The 25358-nt window shown below is 40.9% G+C and overlaps 1 protein-coding gene across 5 annotated transcripts in view; it reads left to right on the forward strand.

Moving 5' to 3' along the window:
• RALGAPB (Ral GTPase activating protein non-catalytic subunit beta) overlaps positions 1 to 25358 on the forward strand; it is a 64896-nt gene that overhangs the window by 26479 nt on the left and 13059 nt on the right. Inside the window, exons 10-25 of one of the 5 annotated variants that reach the window (XM_074553861.1) lie at positions 775 to 810; positions 2548 to 2749; positions 4135 to 4302; positions 5062 to 5176; positions 5413 to 5560; positions 8079 to 8143; positions 8306 to 8438; positions 10407 to 10540; positions 12621 to 12803; positions 15197 to 15348; positions 17012 to 17199; positions 19346 to 19452; positions 21052 to 21204; positions 21814 to 22023; positions 22959 to 23117; positions 25045 to 25210. In XM_074553861.1, the coding sequence (XP_074409962.1) occupies positions 775 to 810; positions 2548 to 2749; positions 4135 to 4302; positions 5062 to 5176; positions 5413 to 5560; positions 8079 to 8143; positions 8306 to 8438; positions 10407 to 10540; positions 12621 to 12803; positions 15197 to 15348; positions 17012 to 17199; positions 19346 to 19452; positions 21052 to 21204; positions 21814 to 22023; positions 22959 to 23117; positions 25045 to 25210 (2319 nt within the window). The remainder of the gene's footprint in view (positions 1 to 774; positions 811 to 2547; positions 2750 to 4134; positions 4303 to 5061; positions 5177 to 5412; positions 5561 to 8078; positions 8144 to 8305; positions 8439 to 10406; positions 10541 to 12620; positions 12804 to 15196; positions 15349 to 17011; positions 17200 to 19345; positions 19453 to 21051; positions 21205 to 21813; positions 22024 to 22958; positions 23118 to 25044; positions 25211 to 25358) is intronic. The other 4 variants (XM_074553862.1, XM_074553863.1, XM_074553865.1 and 1 more) reach the window with 4 other exon arrangements.

The following is a 25358-nucleotide window of genomic DNA, read 5'->3' on the forward strand; positions in this document are numbered from 1 at the left end:
AATGTTTCTGGGGCTCTAGAAGAAAATTCTAAACAGACCTGTGTGGGATCATAGTGAGTGTTGCTGAGGGTCTTGGTTACAGGTCTGACCCTACCTGTTCAGATAAGTAGCTCTCCCCAGATGGTGAGTAGTACCTGGCTGCTGGAGTTCTTACTCGCCTCTTTCTCTGGGCATTGTTTGACATGTTAATGTTTCTGGGAGTGTTCTACCTTTTATTTTTGCTTTGGAAGATTGTTAATGAAGCTGGTGGTCAGGGGAGCATGCTCAGGTATTCTGGTTGTTAGCAACTTGGCTTAGGGAAATAGGAGCTGTGCTGCCGTTGAGAACTGCTGGTTTGGAAGGAGGAGTGCTGCTGGGAGGAGGTTGCAGGTAAGTAATGTTCCCTGTGTGAGACATTCTGCATTTCAGAGGAGCCTTAGGACAGCCTGGTGTGTGCTCCAGGGCACTGCAGCATGGGGACAGGTGTGTGAGCTGGCAAGGGTTAATACCTTCTGGTAAAGAACTGGTGTATCTTGATATGAACAGCTCTAAATATTAGTAGTATTTTGTAACTTTTTGTTCATTGTTTTGCATGATACTTTCAAAACCATAATTTTGGACCTGTATGCCAATTTCCTATGTGTTTAACAAGCTTGCTGTATCATAAAGCTTTTAATCTATTTTTTAGAAAGCTAAAAGCTTCTTAACTTATATTACAATTTCACCATCTTAAAAGTATTTTATAACTACTGCTGTCCTTTGATTTGTTTCCATTTTATTTCTATTATCTTGCAGCATCTTTTATCCAAATTCTTCTTTCTTATAAATCTTGTAAGTAGGAACCAGTAGCTTTTCCTTAATTGCGGTCATGCTTTTCTTTTTCCATAATCCCATATTTTATTTGTAAATTCATTCTCATTGTCTCTTGTAGCTTTTGCACTTTTACTTGAAAAAGACAAGTAATTTTTTTTGTGTGTGTTTTTGAATGGGGAGGATTGTTGGCAAAAGCAAATTAATCTGCCTGAATCAGACCCATCTTTTCTGTACTTTAGTCTGTGATCATGTCATGAATTTCAGGACTTTGCACTAACCATGTTTTTTTTACTTAAAGCTTATTTTACAGACCTAGTGTTTGATTTGTATGCATTGTGCATGTAGTGTTTTTTTCCAACTACAGTATATTGCTGGATAGCTTATTTAGGACAAAAAATGGCTCATGGGAAGATGCATAAAGATTTGTACTTATTTTCTACTTAATGCCAATGAAAATTTATGAGGTAAACATAGGTTAAACGATAAATTTCAGAACAAAAAATTAGGAGTAGGCACTTAAGACATTTCCTTTAAAACGAAACAAAAAAGCACCCTATCTGTAAATTATTGGTATTCCAACTGCTAAAGTGTTAACATGCCTTTGTTTGCAAAGCTGAGTGTGAACCTGCTGTTCCCCAGTGTCCCAGAGCTGAGACAGGAGAAGTTCTCTTTCGCTGGTAGAAACACATAGGTGTAATTATGTCAGGAATACACATTGTCTGCTGTTTGCTTTTGTAGTTTATAAAAGTTTTGGAAAACCATCTAGTCTTAGCTAAAAACAAGAACACAGTCTTTAAGATGTTAGTAATCCTAGAGCAAAGCTGTCCAAGGAAGAGGAAAAACAATTGAAAAAAAATCACATTGAGTGTAGTATATATTTTGTTTTGGTAGCTATCCTGGAAGACAGGATGTAGGCAACAGAGCAAGTAGTCTTGTATGCACACAATGCTGATGTGTGAAAGGGAGACCAGAAATCTCTCTGGAAAGACATGGATTGGAGTGGTGTGCACTGGCAGAGCTGGCCTGCAGGGAGGGAGCACAGAGCTGGGCAGAACCAGGTCAGGACCCTCTGAGAGGGTCATAGAGCTTCTTGTAGGGTAAGGGAGCAGGAGATGGCCAGCCCATGGTGGCTGCTCTATGGAGGCTCTGTAATTTATTTGGCAGTTTCAGTGATCATGTGAGGAGAGGGACCAAATTAGGAGAATGGGATTCCACAACCTTCTCTTTGTCATACGGTGCATTAAAATTTTTGATTATTTTTTAAAAAGTATCTTTGTACAACAAAACTGGATGAAAGCCGCTGGGTATTCAGGGCAGCATGAGATGAGTTGGCCGGCTGGAAGCGAAGCACTTCCTTGGAGGTCAATAGTAATGGCACCATCGAAATTTTTTTTGTTTGTTTTTTAAGGGAGCGAGGGAAGGTGGCATTTAATTTTTCTGGGGACCAGAACCAGGTGAGGCAGACCCTTGCCCTTTGAGAGAGGGTAGGAAACTAGTATTGGATATAAGCGCTCTCTTCCCAGCAAAAAGTTGGGACAGTCTCTAGGATATGAAGGTCAATTGTTGTCATCCTTATGAAGTAAACAAGTTAGGTACACCCACAAATATTTCCTAAACAGAGGCACTGGCTCAAATGCAGTGAACTAATAGCTTCATATTAACTACTAAATTGGACTTGATCTTTGTGTCCAGGATCCCATGAGCCTATTCTGTACATTATCACACACAGTGAAACGCTGTTTTTTCTCTTCCCAGCTATAGCAACGCAGGCTAGTGTGGAGTTCCGCCGGAAAGGATCCCAAATGTCCACTGACACTATGGCTTCCAACCCCATGTTTGATGCAAGTGAATTCCCAGACAACTATGAAGCAGGAAGGGCAGAGGCATGCGGGACACTGTGTAGGATATTTTGTAGCAAGAAGACTGGGGAGGAAATATTACCAGCTTACCTATCCCGGTACTAACCTATCTTCCAGTTGCTTTATTGGTGTAACTTTATGATGCAGACTAATTCCCAGTGAATAGCATTCACTTGCTGTCTGAATCTTGTGTTGCCAGTTTAAAAACATCTAGCTGGCTTACAGAGGCTGGAGGTGGAATTCCTGGCTAAGCCCAGCACTGTTTTCTTCTCACATTTTCATGATGCTGCTTTTCACTGGGTTTTCTTCAAGTTTCAGTTGAAGGACAGTACCTCAAAGTGCTTCAAGCTGGAAGGAACATTTTCTTTGGCATTTTCTTGCCTCCTGTATTTTATTTTTGTTGAGTTTGTCACTGAATATTGTTCAGATGAAAAAAATAAGTGTGCAGGCATAAGACTTTGTACATTTGCTTAGACCGTAAAGGTTCTTATGCTGTCACATACTACATTGCTGGGTTTGGTTTTTTGTAGTTGCTTTTTTTTTTCACCCTCTGAGTATTGAAATGCAGTGATATCCCATTATTTGAAACAGTTGTGTTTGAATTACCTCTATGTTCAGTTTTATTTCTGAGAAAATGAAGCAGTATAGCCTGTCATAGTATACCTTTTTCACAATTTTTTGTTATGTAAAATAGCAAATGCTAGAGGCAGAGAATCAGTTATAAATAATGATTCTCTCAAACTTTTTAAGTACATTTGTCCCAGATGGCATTAAAACTTCCCAGAACACTGAACAATTTTATTTCTTTGATGTTGTATTTTTTGTATAGATAGTTCATATTTCCTTGGCCAGTCAGTGGGATTCCTCTGTGTCTGCAAGACCTGTGAAACAATTAAGAGGGCATAATGTTCTCTTACAAGAACCTGCAAAAGAAGCTAACTGGGTAGCTGGGTTTCTGCCCTTGCTTTTTCATTTGAAGTGGTTATGATGGTTCAGATTAGTCTTGATTTCCAAATTGCTGATCAGTGTGTCTTGTCCTGACATTCTGTCCATTGTTCTGTCCACTGCCTCCCCCAAGGTTTCACAGTATTTTTCTTGTATTGGGGAGTTAAAATCAAGATCTTGCTCCCGCCATTACATGAGAAGGGAGTAGTGGAGAGCAGGTGATCCACTCTTAGTAACCAGCTGGTTGTGCTTACTCAGCTCCCAGTCTGGGTGTTGCAACAAGTCAAAGATTTCAGTAAAACTGTGCTGCACTAGCTTTTCATATGGAATACTTGTCATTTGTGAGGGTTTATTATGCTGGTCAGGTGTGCTTGCCTGTGCTTAAGTAACATAGGGGAAGATTTATATGAACATTTCCTAGCTCTGTTTTTGAAACTTACTCTGTTTTATATAGACAAGATCAAATAGTGGCTGCAGAATCATGTGGGATTCTGATGATTTTATGTGCAAATAATTAAATCTTATCTTTCTTTGTCAGATTTTACATGCTTTTAATTCAGGGTTTGCAGATAGCAGATTTCATTTGCCACCCGGTTCTTGCCAGTGTTATTCTAAACTCCCCTCCTCTGTTCTGCTGTGACCTGAAAGGCATTGATGTTGTGGTTCCCTACTTCATTTCGGCTCTGGAGACTATTTTACCTGACAGGTAAATTGCCATTTCCACATAAACATTGTCAGAGATGTTGAGAGGTATTTGTCTTTTGTCATTCCTGCATAATTTCACCAAAGGATTTCTGTGATGTCGGGCCCACAGTGTGTGTGTATTCAATGGTAATAATAGCAACACTGTGTGAGCTCAAATGTTCAGTTTTCTTTAATGCAGTTTTCTTTAAAGCAATAACAGTTCTTATTTTAAATTAAATAGATGAGTTGTTAGCTGCATATTCTTTGATGCAAAGCAGTGCCTTTAAGAATAGGAAAATATATTGAAATATGTCAAAAATATATTGAAAGCCTATTGATTTTAAAGTAAACTTTAACAAGATATTCATTAGTGGCTGTTGTTGCAGTGTATTCAATAAGTAAATAATCTTATGCATCATTTAATGGAAAAGTTGATAGACTGATGAAGTTGGAGTAGGTACTTATCAGAGCTTTATAGCTTTCTGAATATTTTGCTAAGTTAGGCACTTAATAGTCTCTGCATGTCTTCAATGTATGTGTTATGTCTTGGTACCATGTTTCATTTTGGTGTTAGGCATTTAGACAAAAAGCATTCTTTATCTCCTGGGCTTAAATCTGAGCTGCTGCTTCTTTTGGATAGGTCTTAGAAAGAAACAGCTACATTGCATACTGCAAATTACTTAAGACCATTGGGTGGGTGTATATTTGATATTAACTTTGTTGCATTTGGCTCCAGATTCTTGTGAAAAGTTGATTAACTGTCTGATGCTTTGATTTGCAGGGAACTCTCAAAGTTTAAAATCTATGTAAACCCCACAGAGCTAAGAAGAGCTTCTATTAACATCTTGCTGTCTCTGTTGCCTCTCCCTCATCATTTTGGAACAATAAAGTCTGAGGTAGGACATTTATCACTATGTTTTGTGTTCCATTTTTCTTTCCCTGGGAGTGGGATTTGAATGGGTTGTGGGTTGTATTGAGTGTTTTGTTTAGCACTGGAACTCTTCCACTGAATGTGAAACAGTAAGACCATATTGCAGTGTGTCAGTAGCAATGTGTGCTGTGAACATTGGCTTTTAAAACCCTGCTGACATGATCTTTAATTGATACTGAAATAAGTGTATTTTTTCTTCAGGTTGTCCTGGAAGGGAAATTCAGCAATGATGAAAGCTCAGCGTATGATAAACCAGTAACATTCCTGTCCTTGAAGCTGAGGCTTGTGAATATCCTTATAGGAGCTTTGCAAACGGAAACTGATCCCAACAACACTCAAATGATACTAGGTTATTTCAGCTTTTTGATTTATTAACTGTACTATAGAAATGTCTGTCTTAATCTGTTCTGGGATAATATGGGTTATTAGTGATGTGTTGCTTTGCAAGAAGAAGGTTTAAATTCCTGGCAGGTTGTCATATGTGTAATCTCCCTCATACTATGAAAATATCTTAAAAAGCCTCTCATTTTTGTTAATCTCTCCCTTTTTATGTGGAGTAGTACTTGAAAAGTAGAAGCAAGAGTGAAGCACATTCTAGCACAGAAAGTCAGCCATAACTGGAAATGGAAGTAGGTAAAAATGTCGTGATTTTAGGAATGATTCCTGATTAATGGATTTCAGAGAAAACCTTAGGTTTTGGCATGGTTAAGCCTAAGAAACATATTGACATTTTGATGACTGGTGATCCAGCAAAATTGGCAGAATACAGATGGCATTTTTTTAGTGGTGTGTAAATCCTCAGAGAGAATCCAAAAGTTTTGGAATAGAGTGTGGAGCTGCACTATGCACAGTTTAGCACATTTTTCTTCAAAGTAGTGAGTGGATTAACATTATGCTGAATACTCAGAAAGGAAGCAGAAGATGAAAACTTGGATAGTGCATAATCTGTCAAGTTAAGTATGTTTTCAGATAAGTACAAATGTACATGCCTATTATTCTTACTTGTCCCCCCTTATTATTCTCTTTTTAGAAGTTGTTTTTTCAGCATGATGGTGTTCTTGCCCTTACCACTTTCCTTTTGTCTGTTTAAAAAGGCAACAGTCTGGTGGTGTGATAGGAGTGTCTGCCTTGTTCTGGGAGGCAGATAGTTTACCTGCTTTACAGGGGAGGGCAAGAAAATTATGCATAGCTAAAGGAAAGGAAACAAATCCAAGTCTGCAAAGACTTTTGGAAGGTTATCTTCCAATAGTTCAAGCAGTTTCTTTTCTTGCAGAAGACTAGAGGAGAGTGATTTGAAAGAATAATTTGCACCCAGTGCTTGTGAAGGGGTGAGAATATCTGTGGTTGCCAAGTGAGACTCTCAGAGCATTGGTGCCCCTGAGGTTGTCCCACCTCCAGTACTATGTCTGACACCTCAGGGTGATGCTTTGTTAAATCCCACCCCAGTGGTCCTATGCCCCTCCACACTGAGTTGGTCTGCAGCCAGCTGAATAGCTGCTCTACCTGGAATGGCTTTTTCCTGGGAATTATTATTCCCATGCTAGTCCCTGCCAGTTCACCTGCCCTGTAATCTTCATCTTAAGATCCTTTTTCCATATGTGAAGTTATTTCCTGCTGGATTTAGCTGGAGGGGATTCATGAGTCTCCACTTTAGCCAGAAATTCTGACATGTGCCACCAGCTTCTCAAAAAAAGCAGGGTTTGTTTCCATCTGCCAATAAATGTTTAGCAGCAAGTGGTGCATTTCATAGAATCACAGAGTGATTTGGGTTGGGAAAAACCCTTAGAGCTCCTGTTGTTCCACCATGCATTCCGCCCCCATTCCCTGGGCAGGGACACCTTCCCCTAGCCCAGGTTGCTCCAAGCCCTGTCCAGCCTGGCCTTGGACCATTCCAGGGATGGGGCAGCTACAGCTCCTCTGGGCAGCCTGTGTCAGGGCCTCCCCACCCACACAGGAAACAATTTCTGGCCATCATCCCACTTCACCTTGCCCTCTCTCAGTGTGAAAACATTCCCCCTTGTCCTGTCATTTCCCTTCATAGAGTAAGTTGTGTTTTCCTAAATGTTCATTGATGGATGAGACAGGGGAAGGAGGCAGAAAATTTAAACTGAAGCCACCAAATATGCCAGTGTCAGCCAGTTTCAGGTCCATGTCCTTATTGCTTCCCTTGTCATCTGGAGGGAATGCTTCCAAGCAAGTAACCTGAGTTGTTAAATGAGCACAGTCTGATGTGAGACAAGGAACCACTCCAGCCCTTCTGTGAAGCCAAAATCCTTCCAAACTGAGGAATTTGACAGACCTATCACAGAACAGTTGGGGCTGGAGGAGAGCTCTGGATATCATTGTTTAACTCTCTGCCAAGGCAGAGTCAGCAGGAGCAGGTGACACAAGACCCTGTCCAGGTGGGTTTTGAATGTCCTCAGAGAGGGAGGCTCCATGACCTCCCTGGGCAGCCTCTTCCAGTGCTTTGCCACCCTCCATGGATGGAACATTTTCCTCATGTCAAGGTAGAACTTCTTGTATTTTAGTTTGTGCATTACTCCTTGTCCTGTTGCTGGGTACCACTAAACAGAGTTTGGCACTATCCTCTGGACACCCACCTTGAGATATTGATGTGTAATGACGAGATCCCCTCTCAGTCTTTTTTAGATTCTCTTCAAGGCATTTTTAACATAGCTGAAACTACACTCTCTCTCAAATTTCATCTGCTTCAAATGGCTAAGCTCAAAGCAAGTCCTGTGTTTTAATAAGAGATTTTATAAGACAGGACTGCAAACCTCTACTTTAGACCTTCTGTGCTGCTTGGTGACTTTTAGTAGTGAATTCTTCTGTAGTCCATAGTTACCTTCTTCTGTCTGATTCTGCAGGTGCAATGTTAAATATTGTTCAGGATTCAGCACTGCTAGAAGCCATTGGCTGTCAGATGGAAACAGTGAGTATTTTTGTTTATGAAGTTACTTCTTCAGAAAGAATGCATTCCTCACTTGTTACTGGCAGGGTCTGGGGTAGCATCTTGAGGTTTGGTCTTTTGCATGTGAGAACATGGGGAACTCAGAAATTTTCTCATCTCTCTAAACTGCCTTTCACTCTGCAGAATGGTGGTGAAAACAACCTCTTCAAAAGCCACAGCCGCACCAACAGTGGCATTAGCACTGCAAGCGGTGGCAGCACTGAGCCCACGACCCCCGACAGCGAGCGGCCAGCACAGGCCCTCCTGAGGGATTATGGTAAGGAGAGCTCTTTGGGAAACCCTGGCACGGTGTACCAGCTTGGTGATTTCTGGGTTTTTCTGTAACAGTTCTGGCTAAAGGATTAATGTGCCCAGGTGCTTGGAGCCAGGGGGATAGCCCAGCTGTGTGCTGCAAGTCTGCATTCACATGTGTCTTTCCAGTGGTTGTATTAACCCTACTGAAGGAATCTATAAGCATTTTCAAAATCAGAATGTAAAACACCTTATGGAAAAGGTGTTTGCAAACTTTAACTGAGTTTTCAGGATACTTAATTTCTGTCAACAAGAATAAGATATATGTACATCAAGTTTAAATTAATCACTTCATTAGTTTTGATAGCATTCGAAATACTCGCCTGACCTCTGCAGCACCTTTTCTTAAACCACATTTTAAGAACATTCCAGGGACTCTGACTTTTATGGAGCAAGTAAGCAGGAGGCTTGTGATATGTCATATGCTGTAACAATAGAATTTGGTCATTAACTTTAGTTTGCTATGTCTTGTTCTGTCCACTTTTGACTTTGTAGTAAAATCCATGTTCTAAATCTGTGTGTGGTAAGCTGGCTGACTGTCAAGATCCTGAAATTTCACTTGCTCCTTTGGTCTTGAGTTTAACTGATGTTGGCCAATTAAATGTGAGAACAAATCACCTTTATTATATTGTAGCCTAGAGTGACAGTTCTATTACCACCAACCAAAAATGTTTGGTGGTGGTTTTTTTATCTAGTTCTGTAAATAGCCAGAGGAGGGAGATTATCAGGAAAGGCTTCAGTATATTCTGGGGATTCATATAAACATGTTGGTGCTTTCCCTTTTCCCAAGGATTTGCTTCTTTGAAATGATCAAAGTGCTAGTTTTCTGCACACCATTGGAATTGTATGTTTAATTTATGTGGGATTTCATTGATGAGTGCTTGTAAAAATACCCATTTGTAAGATTTTAAAAATCTTCTAAATATTTGAATTACAGTCTTCATACCATGACATAACTTGAAATATATTTTTGTAGTGTATTCATTTTATTGGATTTTTAAAATTTCCTGTGCCCAGAAGGTAAGGTTGTAATGTGCTTATGAAAAGAATTAGTGTTTCCACTAGATGCTCCAAACAAGAGAAAACTGAAAACACGATGGTCTGTTGTTACTGTTTAGCCATAGTAAACTCTTGAATCTGCTCCTGGTATGACACTGGACATAGTTCTTGAGTGTTAAATAAGGTAATTTAAGTTTTGGGAAGCATATTCCTTATCTGTCACAGTTCTCATGTCTCTTTATAACTAGTCATTGACCATTTTTTTATTTCTGACATTAATTTGCATACTTCAGTTTTAACAAATACGGATAATATTTATGTTTCATAGTATTTTGAAGTGAGAGCAACTGATACTTAAATGTTTCCCATTTTTAATTTTCAGTTAAAGGTTCAAGAAAACAGAAGGTTAAAAAGAATTGTTTCTCTAGCACTAATTCTTTCATTATCTGTGTCTGTTGAACTAGTGCAGCTTTTGATAAACATTAGGTGTGGGTAGAATGGTTAACTTCTGACACAGATCTCTGAAATGACATGTTCTCCTTACTTCCTCAGTACAACTACTAATGTTTAATATACATTACCAAAGCATGTATTTTCCAGAGACTAAGACATAACATGACAGACAATTTAAGTACAACAGCAAAACCTGAAGCTGGCTTGTCTGCTGCTGAAATGTAGCAGAGCTCTGGGATTATTCAAAATGTCTTTAAAAACATTAAATTTAGCTAGCTGGTCTGAATGGGTTTGTATAATGCCTGGAGAATATGTGAGGGAGTTAGGCTGTGCAAAAGGCATCAACCAGTTTCAAGATGGTTAGGGTTTATTTTATGTCTGTATTGTGTCTGCTTTGCCTTGTGCCTGTGCTTTGCTTTTTGTCACTAATGCTTAGTTATTTTTCCTCCCTGTGGTGTGTGGTTTTGGGGTTATATCCTAGCTCTTCATACAGATACAGCTGCTGGATTGCTGATCCGCAGCATTCACCTGGTAACCCAAAGGCTCAACTCGCAGTGGAGGCAGGACATGAGTATCTCCCTGGCTGCCCTGGAGCTGCTCTCTGGACTGGCAAAGGTGAGACATGCAGCTTGGTGTGCTCTGGCCCCTTCTCACAGGGTGCTTGTGGTCCTGCTGCCTTGGGTGAAAGTCATGGCACAAAACAGATTCTGTGGCTGAGTTTGTTGGCAACTCTTCTGTTTGGAAATTAAAAGGAAACAGTACTGCTTTTGCAGGTAATTTTCTCCCAGTGTAAATACACTGTGTTTACAGGACATGTGGTCTGGGAATGCTTTTTAGCTGAAACTTCTGTTGTACCATTTTTCCTCTTCCCTCTCATCTTGGAAATAGTTTTTAGAGCTGGATAAAATGTAGTGTATTGCTAATAGGAGGTATACTTAGAGCAGCCATTATAACCTGATGTGGCAATTCAGCATTTCCTGTCATAATCCCTCAGGAAGTCAACAGATCTCTTTTAATGTGTCTCAGGCAGTTTTTAGAGCATTGATTCAGCACTGAGCCATATTGGACTAGGTGTTTATTCACTACTGCATTAGCTTGAGCTGAAGAATGTATTTGAAGGTGTTCTGAAATAAATTAATGTGTGTTATTGGATCTTACAGAGGACCATACAGAATCAGGGCTTTCTGCAGCTTGTGTGGTTAAGCTAGGGTCTTCTTGGTTTGTGTTTTTTCTTCCAGGATTATGGGAATGTGGAAATATATTATGTTTTCAAATGTATTCCCAGGTTAATGTTAAATACTTTAGTCTATGTATAATTCTCATGCAACTGAAGTAATTCTTGCCCTGGAATACATTTCCCCTTTACAACAAAGTGGGAAAAAATAGCTCACTTCCTCCTACTGAACTACTGTGGGGACTTGTTCTGCATGTGTCTTTGGAGGTGACAGGTCCCAAAGCTTTTCTCAGGTAGGGGCTGTTCCCCTGTCTTGTGTCTGTTCCGCAGCTATTAGTGGGACTTAGAAAAGTCAAAAATCAAAATGTTTCCTCCAGGACTGTTGGTTCACAAACCTGTCTTTCATAAGCTTACCTTGAGGGGACTCTGCTGTAGATGTTGAGCTTCTGAAGGATGTCCTAGCTAAATCCTGGGGCACTGAATTGTCACTCCCATTTGTGGTATACAGCTGCCAGTGCTGGCACTAGCAAGTCCATCCACCTTTGTGCTTGGATAAACATGGTCAGATGCTACAGGGTAGAAAAATCCATCTGTTCCTGTGCTGAGTCACAAGCCATGAATAAGAGAGAAAGTTCTTTAGCCTTACAGTTCAGGTCCTCATGGCTCATTGTGCTGTTTCCTGACCTTCTGATCTCGAGCCTTGCTCTCTGCAGCCCTGAGCTGGGAAAGAAGCAGAGAGAGGTGTTTGCAGTGAGTTTTGGGGAAGAGGTTATGGGGTTTTTATTAGTCTGCTTGTCCAGGGATGGCTTTTTTGTTCCTTTTACCAATGGTGGAAGTTATTGTCCTGGGAATATATCTAGGGGAAAGTTACTTGAGCAGAATGAAGCCCTGTGGAAGGGGGGTATAAAGATAGGTGGCTGTCCGGAGGGCAGCACAGTGTGCTCATGGCTGGCTGCTGAGCAGAGCTCTGTCGGGCTGAAAGAAAATCTTTTAGATAAACAATTAATAAACATAAAGACCGAAAGAAGAACTGAAGCCTCTTCTTGTCCTTTGATACGCGGGCTGCCCCAAGGCCACTCCGGGCCTCTCCAGGCCCTTCAAACAGCCGAAAACCAGACAAGCAGTGAGTGGGTTCTTGGAGACACAGAATGGGTTGCTAGAGCTGAAGAAGAGGCGTTTGTGGGTGAAAAATTTCAATACTGCAAATTCAGCTTCCATTTGGTTTCTTACCAAGCAAATTCAGCATACATTTGGTTTCTTACCAAGCCAAGAGCAGGTACCACTCCTGCTCTTTGAAACCAAGCTGTGCAATGTGGTCACACCTCAGTGCAGCATTTCCTTACTTTTAGTTTCCATATCCATCACTGTTAAATAATTTTACCTGCAGTTTTAAGCTGTAACCACAAAAGAGCTCAGTTTATTGCTGTTTCTTGGAAGTGCCTTTGGGAATGTTTCCAAGAGGGGTGTTTGTGTGTGGGACGTTTGCGGCGGGCCCTCACGCTGCCGTGCTTGCCGCCGCAGGTGAAGGTGGCGGTGGATCCCGCGGACCGCAAGCGCGCCATCAGCTCCGTGTGCAGCTACATCGTGTACCAGTGCAGCCGCCCGGCGCCGCTGCACTCGCGCGACCTGCACTCCATGATCGTGGCGGCCTTCCAGTGCCTCTGCGTGTGGCTCACCGAGCACCCCGACATGCTGGATGAGAAGGTCAGAGCTGCCAGGGACAGAGCTGCAGTGCTGCATCTGAAATGCCTTTTGTGCCCAGCCTGTCTGTTCTCAATACTTTAAAACAGTGTGCTTTGCTTAGCTTTCTTAAGAATTTCAAAAATAGTTTCTGTGCAAAATACTTCTGAACTTGAATTCCTGATCTTTATTTGCTGATGCAGTTTTTGGCTTGAAAACTACCTTTATAGTTATAGGAATGTCTCAGTCTTTCTTCTTGCTTTGTGAAACTGGAAAAAGAGAAGAAAAGAAACCTGGAGAAAACCAAAAGAGAAATATAGAAATGAGTGGGGTATCCCATAGCTACCTGCTGCAGGTAGCCATGACTCTCCTCATTTCTCAGCTCTTACCTGACCTAAAGCATTTTCTAGGCTTAATGGAATTCCTTTGATGCTAATATTTTGATAATCAGAGCTTGTTTCACCAATTTTCTTGAAACTGAGCAAAGCATATCTCAATATAAGGTGGAATTTAGTTGGGAAGCTTGAGAAGAGCAGGAAATCAGAGACATGTTTTCAATTGCCTTCTGCTCTGCTGTTTAATAAAAAATGAAAAAAATTGAATACACATTTTCATTGTTAGTCTCTTTCAGAGCCAACTTAGTGGTCTTTTGTCACGGACATTTTTTCATAGAAATCCTTTCTTTGGGATTTTTTCCTCTTCTGGGAAGCTGAGGCCCCAGAGAGAGAATGTAAACAATGGTTATCTGCTGCTGTGGAATGCAGTGGGTGCACCTGTGATTGGCCCATGTTCCATGTGTACAATTAAGGGCCAATCACAGGACCAAGCTCTCTGGGACAGATTCACAGAGAGCTCTCTTGTTTTTGGATTCCTATTCTATTCTAGCAGCTTCTGAACTTTTCTCTCTATTCCTTTTAGTATAGTCATAATGTATTATATATCATAAAGTAATAAATCCAGCCTTCTGATCATGAAGCCAAGATTGTCGTCTATCTCTCTCACCCTGAGGAACCCTTGCAAAACCATGTAACAGTCTTTCTGTGTTTTTATGGATATCACATATATATGTATTATGTAATATTTTATTATCTTTTTAGATAGAACATTACATATCTTTGTGTTTTGTTTATTCTGTAACGTATAAAAATATATATATTTTAAAAAAAGAAGATTGAAAACCCACAAGCAGAGCTTCATTTAAAGATGCTTGCTGCATGTGTTTTGGAGTACTGGCGTGGCAGTAGGTGACTGTGATAGGATAGGTTCCCTGGATGTGGCATAGGTTGTGTTTAGTCAGTTGCATTATGCTTTATTCCATTTCATTATGGTCTTTTTATTTCAATTACCACTATAAGGAGGTATGGTTACATACTGTGTGCATTATGTGCTGGACACTGAGTAGCTCATTCCTGAGTCATGATTGTCAGTCAGATGAGAACCTTTCTCTACATTTGCAAGTATTAAAAATGCAGCTTCCCAGGTGCCTGCTCTGACAGTTGCTTTAAATTTCACATGCTATATTGCTAGTCTGTAAACTCCTGCTGCAATTCTTTGTGGCCAGTCTTCAGCTCAATGCTGGTTAATTTTACTCTGTTAGAGAACTTTGATTTTTCTCTTCACCTTTTATTCTGTATCAACAACGAATATAAGGAAGGACAAAGCCCAAGACACAGAAACCTGTCTGGTTTCTGGTGGTACAACCTGACCAATTGTGTTTAGTTTTAATCCCTTATTTATTACTCTGTAGCTCAGGCCATGATATCCAAACCTTTGTTGTAGCAATCTGAATATTTTCAGCTGGTAATTTTGTTCTGCACAGCACTGGTGTGTCATATCTGTAGGTTTGCTGAGTGCTGGCTTCTCTTGTAATAGATTTGTTGAAGCTTTTAGAATGTGCTTTTAGAATGTTCTTATTTTTCTCTTGGTTCCTTAGATACCATGATATATTTTACTAATGAAATACTAATGTATTTTTACTAATGATGTTGGCAATTGAAAAATTTGGAAAAGGATTTCTTGCAGCTTTCCAGATGAGTTCATTCCTAATGTGCTTAGTACTTAAAACTTCTGCAGTGTCCTAGAAATACATGTATTATCTCTTAAAGTGTGTTTACATTTTTCTGTTGCATTCATAATAGTCTTCGTGCAATGAAATACATTGTGTGTATTTATCCATTCAGAGAACTTTTTACCATTAGAATATAAATAGATAAGTACACATCTATAAACAGAAAAAATACCAGTTCTATAGTAAACGTGATCATATTTTAACAGTGTAGGAGTAATCCTCTGCCTTTAAATAAAGAACTCATATTACAAGCAGTGTTTTTTTGACTTAATGATATATCACTGTTCCCTTGAGGTTTTGGATATATTCATCCAAGTGCTTCTGCTTCAATGTGGTTCTTGTGTTTTAGGACTGTTTAAAAGAGGTACTGGAGATTGTGGAGCTGGGTATTTCAGGAAGTAAATCCAAAAACAGTGAGCAGGAGGTCAAGTACAAAGGAGATAAGGAGCCAAACCCTGCATCCATGCGAGTGAAGGATGCTGCTGAAGCTACATTGACATGGTATGTAATCTGTCAGAGCACCTTTAATGTTCAGTACTGCCTTGTCTGAGAATGTTTAACAGGGAGTTTGCAGCTGGTGGTCCCTGATGTAACAAAAGTGTTTAAGAAATTAGGAAGAAGTTCCCTATCTTTGCCCCTTGGGCATGGCTGTGCTCTGCCTTAGGTCTCTTCCCCTTCCTTTGCAGGTGTTTACAGAAAACAGATCCCTCTGATCACTGTTTTCCCCTCCTGCCTCCTCTCTTCCTTGTACAGCAAAACCCAGACCCTCCTCCAGCCGTGATGTTCTGTTCCTGGCCAGGCCTCTCTGCAGGCAGCAATTCCTTCTCTCTTTCACTTACCCCAGTGATCCTGTCTTCCCCTTTCCTCTTCTCCTCAGCCTGACAGCATATGCTGTCCCCACTCTGGTGGAAACTGCTGGACACTGTGACAGCAGGGAATGGCACGTGCAGCACACGTGTGCTGGAGCAGGATCGGATGGCTTCTTGCCCACAGCGTTGGGCTTGATTAATAAATTTGAGAGGTTCTGCTGGAAATGCAGTAACAGATAATGTGTGGGTTAGAGAAGGGAAGCACAGAGAGGAAATTTGGGATTTGCTCCAGGGAAGTTGGAAAGCACTGTGTTACGAGCTGAACAGCACAGTGGCAGACAGGACAGATTGAGGATGGGGAGGATAAATATGCTTTGCAAAAGGCAATAGCTGGTTTCTTTTTTGCTCTGCTTTAGAATCCAACTGTTATAAACATTACTGTTAGTAAAAACAACTGTGTAAGTTCCAAGAAAAAGTAACTACTCGTTGGAATTTGTGGACAAATCCATACTGTTGCCTGAAATTTATTTTTATTTAGAGAGATGAAACTGTTTTCACAATACAGTGGAAAAGTGTGTGGGGAGGGCAGTCAATAGACTTACTTTTGCTCTGGGTGTTGGTGTTAAGGGTGGTGAAGTCCTCACCTCGATGGTGTGAACTTCAGTCTGACACTGGACAACTCTCATTACTGGTTCCTGACATAGAAATTTTCAATTTCTAATAGTGTTAGTGAGACCCTGTACAACTTCAAATGATTTAAAACGATGCTTCTAGGGGCCTCCTAAGGCTGTGGCTCCAAGGAGGTGGGCACTGTTGGACCCCACCTGGAGGCTTTCTTCCAGGGAAGATTACAATCTGTGATAGTTGTGCTTGTGTGATCCTGGACCTTTTAGGGTGTCAACCCATTAAAGGCTTTTAAGGTACGGTAATCTGGGCTTGAAGAAAGCAAAGGCAATTTTAGCTAGTGCACTGCAATGTCTGTCCTACCTGTTGATATGAAAGGGCTAAAGTATGGATGGTTGGAGAAATAATGTTTTAAAAATGAACATAAAGCTATGGAAGGGTACATAAAGCTAAGGAAGATTTTCATGCTTTAAAGAATGTCTTAATAGCTTTATAACCCAGGTTATAAAGAAGGTCATTCTGTAGGCAGAGTACCCTTCTTTGTAGGTTTTCATGCATATTTTTCTGAAGGTGCTGGTTATCTTACAACAACCTGATGGGTGAGGGCAAATGTGCCCTGATAATATAACTGCTAGGTCAAGAGACAGATGAAGAATCTGAGTGAAAGTTTGTGCTTGGGTGGAACAGTTCACTTAATCTAACATAACTCTCAACTCTTTTCTCACTTGCAGCATTATGCAGTTACTTGGAGCATTTCCTTCTCCCAGTGGTCCTGCTTCTCCTTGCAGCTTGGTGAATGAAACCACGTTAATTAAATATTCCCGTCTCCCTACCATAAACAAGCACAGCTTCCGTTACTTTGTTTTGGACAACAGTGTCATCCTGGCCATGTTGGAGCAGCCTCTAGGGAATGAACAGAGTAAGTTCAGATTTCCCGTTTCCTTCTCTCTCAGGCTAAAACTTTCCGTACAGAGCTGCAAAACAAAGGTACTTCAGGCGTGTCTCTCACATTTCAGGGGCTTTCCTGTCTGTGAGTGGCTGCACAGAGCAGAGTGTTGCTCTGGGATGAAGTGCTGGGGATAACTTTATTGCCAGTGATAATGAAATGTGCACAGGCCTACCCAAATCGTTTATGCTGCTGTCCAAGTCTTTCAACCAGTTAGATCACATTCTTGCTGCTGACTGCCGTTGAAATAATGGGTGAAGTAATGGCATTATGCTTTGAAACATCCTTGTTCATACAAGAATAAAAATCTAAGGAGTATAGGAAACTTGATAGAGAAAAGTGCTTAACATATGGTTAGTATGTCTCCTTTATGCTTGCACCATGTCTCCTTGCTGCTTGCCTTAGACCTTCTATTACTGCATATTTCTGTGGATGCTTCTAGCAGAGGTGCTTTTAGTTCCTCTGGAGTTGTTAAAACTTTGCTGTGTCTGATCCTGTTCTGTCAATGACACCCCTTGTAAAGGAGATTTGTCACAGGGTGTTACCTTTCACAGCTGAGCCTAACTCATTTCAGCCTCATAGACTTTGACCATCAACAACTTCTATTACAAAAATCTGGTATTAAATGATGCTTTGAACAGAATAACTGATCCCCCATAAGTCTTCACGTGTCATGGTGTTGCCTAATAGAACAGATGAAAATTCTTTAACATGTTACCTCAGTTAAAGACTAATTTGTGTTAGAGCTGATGTACTGTCCCCAATACATTTTCCTCATCTGTAGATAGGATGGAGCCTAAAAACTAATCTTGAAAGCAGATATTGCACAGAACTGCATGAACTAGTGCTGAGAAGTTGAGTTGTTGTCCAGAGTGCTCTGACCATGTTGAGAATCACTGAACAGATATTGCAGGAAGTGACAATGCTGGGAACCATTGCCACATGTCCACCCCCAGTCTGTGTTGGAGCAAATATGTTTCTGACTGGAGTGGATTAGAGCTTGCTAAGCAATTCTCATCCTCACGCTGCCTTTGCTAAATGTGTTACTGTGGAATCCTGCAAAGCTGTTGGAATCAAAAGTTAGATTATCTTTTCTTGCTGTGTATAACTTGCTCACAAATCCCCTTTGAATTACAAGATGAACTGCAATAATGCGCAAGTACGTCAGGCCAGTTCTGAGGCAGATCACAGAAGTGAGTGACTGAGGAGCTGGTTTGGGTTCTCTCTGTGTTTGTGTGCTTATGTACAGGGTGTGCACAGGCTGTGCTGCACCCTGAGCTTCCCAGGGAATACTGGGGAAGGAGTAGAATACTGCCAGTTACCTGATAGTGCCAGTGTGTGGTTTAGGTGCACAAAAGATAAATGCAAATACCTTCAAGAAGGAAAGCTTGTGATGAAGTATGATGATCTCATCCAAGGTGACTACTACTGGTAAACTTTTAAATCTTGAAGGAAGACTGAAATCCCTGCAATGTTAAAACCAGCATTGTGCCAGTAGAAAGGCAGCTCAGGACTCTGTAGTCTGACCTCCTGCTGTAGACAAGGCCAGGACTGGATTTGGACCAGGATAACACAAGCTGGTGTTGCCCAAGTGGGTCTTGCAAACCTGAGAGGACAACTTCTCTGTGTCCCTGTTCCTTGTGGGGAAAAATTCTCAGTGATGTGGAGTCAGAATCTTGGGGGTCTTTGTTTACCATTATCTTTTGTCCTTCCACTGTCCTTACTGCTGCCATTTGTGAGGAACTTTTGCAGAAGGTCATGAAAGCATGATGTAAATGGTGTCTCCATATGATCATTGTCTCGCCTAAACAGGCAGTGTCTTCTTTGATTTCTTTGGAGGTATTTGGAGAAATTGTGATCTGCATGAATTTGGACGAAACTTGCTTTTAATGATGAAACTGAGCTGGCAAGTATTGAACTGACATAGACTAGCACTAGCTGCTGCAGAGGGATTTGCCTGATTTTTCATCAGGAATTTTCTTCAGGGTCAGGGAGGAGTTAACTATGAAAGAAAGACCTCTACTGTCATGCCTGCATTTTCTTCTTCTTGAATGATTACACAGTGAACTGTTTGCAGTGTATGATGATGTCTTATTCTCTTTACCCATGTGCTTTGCAGATGACTCTTTCCCCTCTGTCACGGTGTTGATCCGTGGGACATCTGGAAGATTTGCGTGGGCCCAGCAACTCTGTCTTTTACCAAGAGGAGCTAAAGCAAATCAAAAGGTCTCTATCAAAGCCCGTAAAGAAATCTTTAATTAGAGGTGTTCAACAGAAATTCCACTAATGTGAGACAGCCCCCCAGAGCTGGTGATTATGCATTAAGGCTGAGCCACGGGGCCTTTAGCTGTAGGTAATGTGCCACATCTCTGGTGACTCTTTACCACTTGTGATTAATATTAACTACAGACTGTGAAAGTGCTGTTGCTTTCTCAACTTGCAGACTTGCTTGAGAGAGGGAGAGTTCTCTTTTTTTTTTTCCTGAAAGCATCTTCTGAAGTGATGGGATAAGGTACAGTGTATTTACTGTGTAGGCAGGGCTAGTCTTCAGGTGTCAGACAAAGAAAGCCCTTGCAGCAGAGAGAGTGAAGTCTGGAGGTGTAGAAGGTGGTGCTGCAGAGAGAACAGGTCTTCAAGCTACAAGGCCTGATGTTGCAATGATGGCTGTAAACCTGCTGTGAAAAAAATTATCTAGAGGAGCTCTGGAACAGCTCTGGAGAGGAATGGTGGAGGAGAGATACCTCCTTATGTCTTATTTTACAGTAAAATTTCTTACTGCAGTTGTCTAACAGAGCATGTACTCTTGTCATGAGAATTTCTGTCTGTGAACTTCTCCAAATTTTTAAACTCTTCTCATGACCCTCTGTAAAAGAAAGGCACTAATCTAGCTGAAATGAAGGCTCGTCAGTCTCAACTGGCATGTTCATATTTAGATGAATGTGGTCTCTGCAAAGCAGCCTTTGGAAAGACCATCCAGGATGTGTTTGGAGTTCTGCTGTCTCTGGAGCTGAGACCCTTGGCTAAATAATCTCAGTCCAGGTGTGCTACCTGCTTCACTAAAGGGCAAGCCATGATCTGACTGCTGGCCTCCTCACCAGTTTTAAGGGAACTTGTCCAACTTGAAGTCATTCTGTAACATAATTGTTAATGGTTTTGGCCTTTTGAAATGTAATCAGTTGTAAACTTAGGAAACAGCACTGAAGATGCCGTAAGGGTCTTGCTTGTTTGGAGCTGATGCACCTCTAAACCTGCACCTAGATCATTTGTTGCTTTCTTTGGTAACTTGAAGTTTGGGATTACATAGTGACAGTATAGAACATGATGTAGTAGCAATGTCAAAATTGCATCATGATCCATGGTACAAGTCCTTTGGCTGTTCTGGCAGTGCATCTCCTGACCCACAGCATTGCTGCTGTCTTTGAGGCCTTGGCTTGTTGTGATCATCACAGTCAGGAGGGTTCAAATGGAGCTTCTCAAATACTGGCCAGCTTTCTCTGAATACAGTTAGAATGGCCTGAAAATAAGGTGTTGCTATGTAAGCTTACTTTTTTTTGGTGGGGGGAGGTGGTTTGCAACTGTTTACAGGCTAGATGCTTAGCAGAGTTCATAGATTTCAAAATGGCAGTTGTACCTTTCTGTCTTTTTAAGATTTACAGTCACATTTTCAATACAAGTCTATTAGTTTAAAATATTTAATGTTTTTTAATAATGCTGCTCACTAGTAGACTATTGTAGTTTTGGTGGGGAAGGAAAATGTTTTTTATCTGTTACAATATTGTCTATTGATGAAATACCTTGAATGTAAAAACAACCTTTTTTTGTCAGACATTTGTACCAGAACCTAGACCAGCTCCCAAAAATGATGTTGGGTTGAAACACAGTGTGAAACAACGCCCTTTTCCTGAAGAAGTGGACAAGATTCCATTTGTGAAAGCTGACTTGAGCATTCCAGATTTACATGAAATTGTGAATCAGGAAGTAAGTAACTGTCTCTGACTTGATTTTGTTCTTGGGGTTTTGGTCTGTTCATGAGTTGTGCACTTATGTCTTAGTGTAAATAGTTTTACTCTTTGGCTTATCCAATTTCATATTAATGGAATAATAACCTCTGAAAATTAGTTATATCTGTGCACTTCTCCAAGAAGATGCCAGTGCTTTGGATGTGTTATTTGGGAGACACTGCTCAACATGTTTTATTACTGACCCTAATATCCTGGTACTGTAGGAAACAATGACTTGCATTTGTTGCTTCTTCTGGGGAAATAGAAGGGTCTTTTATGAGACCTTTCTGAGGGAAGAAAAGAGTACATGTCTCATATTTTAAAGTTTCACAGGGTCTAATTTGTTTTAGTTTCTGTCCTCTTGAATAGGAGAAGCCATAGCTGATACTGGATATTCACAGAGCTCTCCTGTGCCAACAGGTGTTAAGGTGCTCACTTTTGCAGTGTTGCAAGGTCTTTTTGAAAGTGTTTTAGTAACCATTCTGGTGGTGGACTGCTGCTGTAGAGCTTTCCTAAGTGATGTATTGTTTTCTTAGTGGACGTTTGTAATTTTGGTGACATCAGCAGTTCATGCAATGTTTTCCAGCTTGAAGAGCGCCATGAGAAGCTGAGGAATGGCATGGCTCAGCAGATTGTCTTTGAGACTTCCATAGATCAGAGGAGTGAAGAGGAGTGGCGGAAGAAGAGCTTTCCTGACCCCATCACGGAGTGCAAGCCCCCGCCGCCGGCGCAGGAGTTCCAGACAGCGCGTCTGTTCCTCTCTCACTTCGGGTTCCTCTCGTTAGAGGCATTGAAGGTGATCTGATACCTCTTGGTGCTGTGCAGTTCCTCCAGTTCCCATGTGGCCTGGCTTGACAAAAGGAGAAATAAGTTTTGTCAGTGGAAGATCTGTGTACTTCCAACTGCTGTTCAGCTGCAATCTAATCAAATCAAGTGATAGAATCCAGTATTCCAGGATTCAGAGCAAGGTTGTGAAAGGCTGGGCCTCAAGCTGATAATGCTCTGAATAGGTGTCTGGATCTCTGTTATAAGCCATCACACTCAGATGTTCACACTTAAAATCATTATTACAACTTGAGTTAGGTTTTGGGATGGTCCTTGAAGACTCTCTGAAATATAACTGCCATAGAAGTTTTGCTTCAGAGGTGGTTGTGCTGAGGTAATTTAATCATACATAAACACTTGGTACATAGTGGATGTCGAGGTTTATTTTTAAAATTAAAATAATTATTTTAAGAGGAGATCCGTATTCTTAATTTGAAATTCTGCCTCTTACCTATGGAGTCTCCCTTGTATTTGTTGTTTTTCCTTCCAGAAAGCTGTCAGGAGGAGTAGACTTTAAAGCAGTAGCAAGAATGATGTCTGAAAGTGTTCAAGTATATAACATATCACTGGTATTTAAGTTAATCTGAAACTGCACATGCAATTGTGTGCATAGCTGTGATATTCTAAAAGCATCTGCTGTTTTTGTTGCGTGCTCTTCTTGAACAAAATATTGTCTCTCACTGGCAAAGTACCATTTTATTTAATGAGAGTGGAATGCAACGAATTGTCAACCTGTTATGCTTGCTGTTACTCATTTACAGTGACAAGATTATATTGCATCAGAAGTCCCTGTATAATTTTGCTCTTAGAGAAGGGAAGCTGTCTATTTATATTTTAATGGATTGCCATTGAAGCCATAAATTAGTAGATGGGTTTTTAAGCTGCTGAACTCTGTTTGTTGGGCAGGAACCTACTAACAGTCGTCTACCTCCTCACCTGATTGCACTTGACTCTGCTCTTCCTGGGTTTTTTGATGACCTTGGCTACTTGGATTTGTTACCGTGTCGTCCTTTTGATACTGTTTTCATTTTCTACATGAAGGCAGGCCAGAAAACTAGCCAGGAGGTAAGTGAAAATGTAGAGTGCCAACTAGCCTATATTGTCTGGTTTCTAGTAGTTTCCAAGTGAGTAAAGCATCAGTGCTGGTGATTAGAGTGGGGTGTCAGAACCAGTGCGAGCTGCAAGTCACTGCATACTCCCTTCATCTGTATGTTCAAGTACGTTGCTCACACTTAGGATTATTGTAACAAATTACTGTATTTTAAAATATAGATAAGATATATATTATAATATTAATAGTATTTTTATTATCTGTTCTGTCCTTATTGTCCTTATTTGTAGAGTTCAAAGATTCAGATCAGAAAGGCATTTCAGCTTTGTTGGCTCAGCTTGCAGGGAAGGTTGCAGTTTGTTCCAGCAATGAGCAATGTCAAGGTAGTTTGGTTTCATTCTAATGCTGAACACATATTAAAAGAATAAAAAACTTTCTGCAAGTAAGGAAGTATTATTGCATTGTAAGTCTTTAAGCTATAATATTTAGATTCAAAGGCGATTAGGTTAATCAGGTTAATTTGTGCAAATCTAAACTGGGACTACTTTGTGACCTAGAAACATGCTAAGAGGGTTAATGGGCTCATTAGGAAAGGATGTTTCTCTGTTTCTCTAGTACCTTCTCATTCCATTCATAACTCTTGTAGTAAAGAGTAGAAGCATGGCCTCCATAATAAATCATTGTGCCAACTCCTTGTGTCACTGTGAATGCACAGTTGGCAGAACACTGCAGCACCTTCTGCTTTGATGTGGGGGGCAGTTCTTGAAACCAGGATCATCTGTCTGTGAGTGTTCAAATTGTCATTCAGAGTAGCCAGTGCAGAATCTTTTCATCTGCAAAGGGAGCTATGAAACAAGATATGCTAGGTCTGCCTTTCAGTTTAGACATGCGCTTGCTGAACTACCAGAATATTTATATGCTCTTATGGAGCTCTTATGTCTTCCAGCCCACACTTACCCTGACTTTTTCTGAAGCACAGCTATGGTTTCAATGTGCTCAGTAATGAGGATTAATAATATTTCAGTGCAGTGTGTCTAGTCACTGCTGAACACTGTATGAGGCATGAGGATGGAGTGTCAGGACTATGTGGCTACACAAAGCCTCCAGCCTGAAAGCTTTCCTTTCAGCACTCATCCCTGCAATTTCTGCTTAGTTGGAGCCTGTGTCCCAGTGTTCTGCCCCTGCACAAGCCAAAATGATTGCTGCCTCTGCCACAAAACAAATTCCTGCATGGCCTGGAAAGAATTAATGGATTGTTTGTTCCACCAATCCCAGTGGTTCTGGTATCCAAATCACGTGTCCTTGTGTGCTGTTTGGTGAAGGGCTCAACTCTCACTTGGTCATAATGAGATAAAAATTGCCTTAACATGGGGAAACATCCCAGATCTCTGTCAGAAGTAGAATTAAAGTTTAAGTGTGATGTTTGATTGACGTGCACACTCAATGCTACTGAAAATTGTTTTGGAAAATCTGTTTCATACTTCAATGGGCTGTGATACCTGCCCTTTAGAGCAGTCTGTGTCATGTACAGGTGAGTAGTGAGGAAAATATCACCTCAAATTTAACTTGGTCTAATAGTGCAAACAGTCTAGAAAACTCTTGTGTTACCTTTGGTGCAGATGCAGGTTCTGCACTGAGTACTCACTGTTTTTTCTGATGGGTGCTTGAGTCTCAAAATTTCCAGCCATTTAATTCACTGGTTTACAGGCTTTGAAAATGCTGGCAGAAAGCCAAGTTGATTGAACAGGACAAGGCCAAGCAGGGTAAGGAGATGCTGAGGAGCAGGGAGTAATGTCCATGTACAAAGTCTGGGGTTCCAGGCTTGTGCTCTAGCTATATTTGGGCAAAACCAAGTGGGTGACAAAAAATTAATTAAAAAGCTGGGGAGGAAGAGACTTGTTTCCTGCTTTTGTACCAACATGGTGCTGCTGGTGGTTTCAGATCCTGAAGAACATGGAGTCTTCCAGAATTGTTCAGCCTCACTTCCTGGAGTTCTTGCTGTCTCTTGGCTGGTCTGTTGATGTTGGGAAGCACCCTGGGTGGACTGGTCATGTCTCAACAAGCTGGTCAATCAACGGCTGCAGTGATGAAGAGGGACCTGAACAAGGTAAGACATAGTAAATGTCCTTTGTAGTAAATTAAAATGTTTAGGCTCCTTTAGAAGACAATCTTTTTGTTCTTGTGTACCTATCTGAACATTGGCTTACTTTTTTTCGGTGGTTGGTTTGGTTTTGGTGGTTTTTTTTGGTTGGTAT

The sequence above is a fragment of the Zonotrichia albicollis genome, chromosome 17 (genome assembly GCF_047830755.1).
Source record: "Zonotrichia albicollis isolate bZonAlb1 chromosome 17, bZonAlb1.hap1, whole genome shotgun sequence".
In the NCBI taxonomy this organism is placed as follows: Eukaryota; Metazoa; Chordata; class Aves; order Passeriformes; family Passerellidae; genus Zonotrichia; species Zonotrichia albicollis.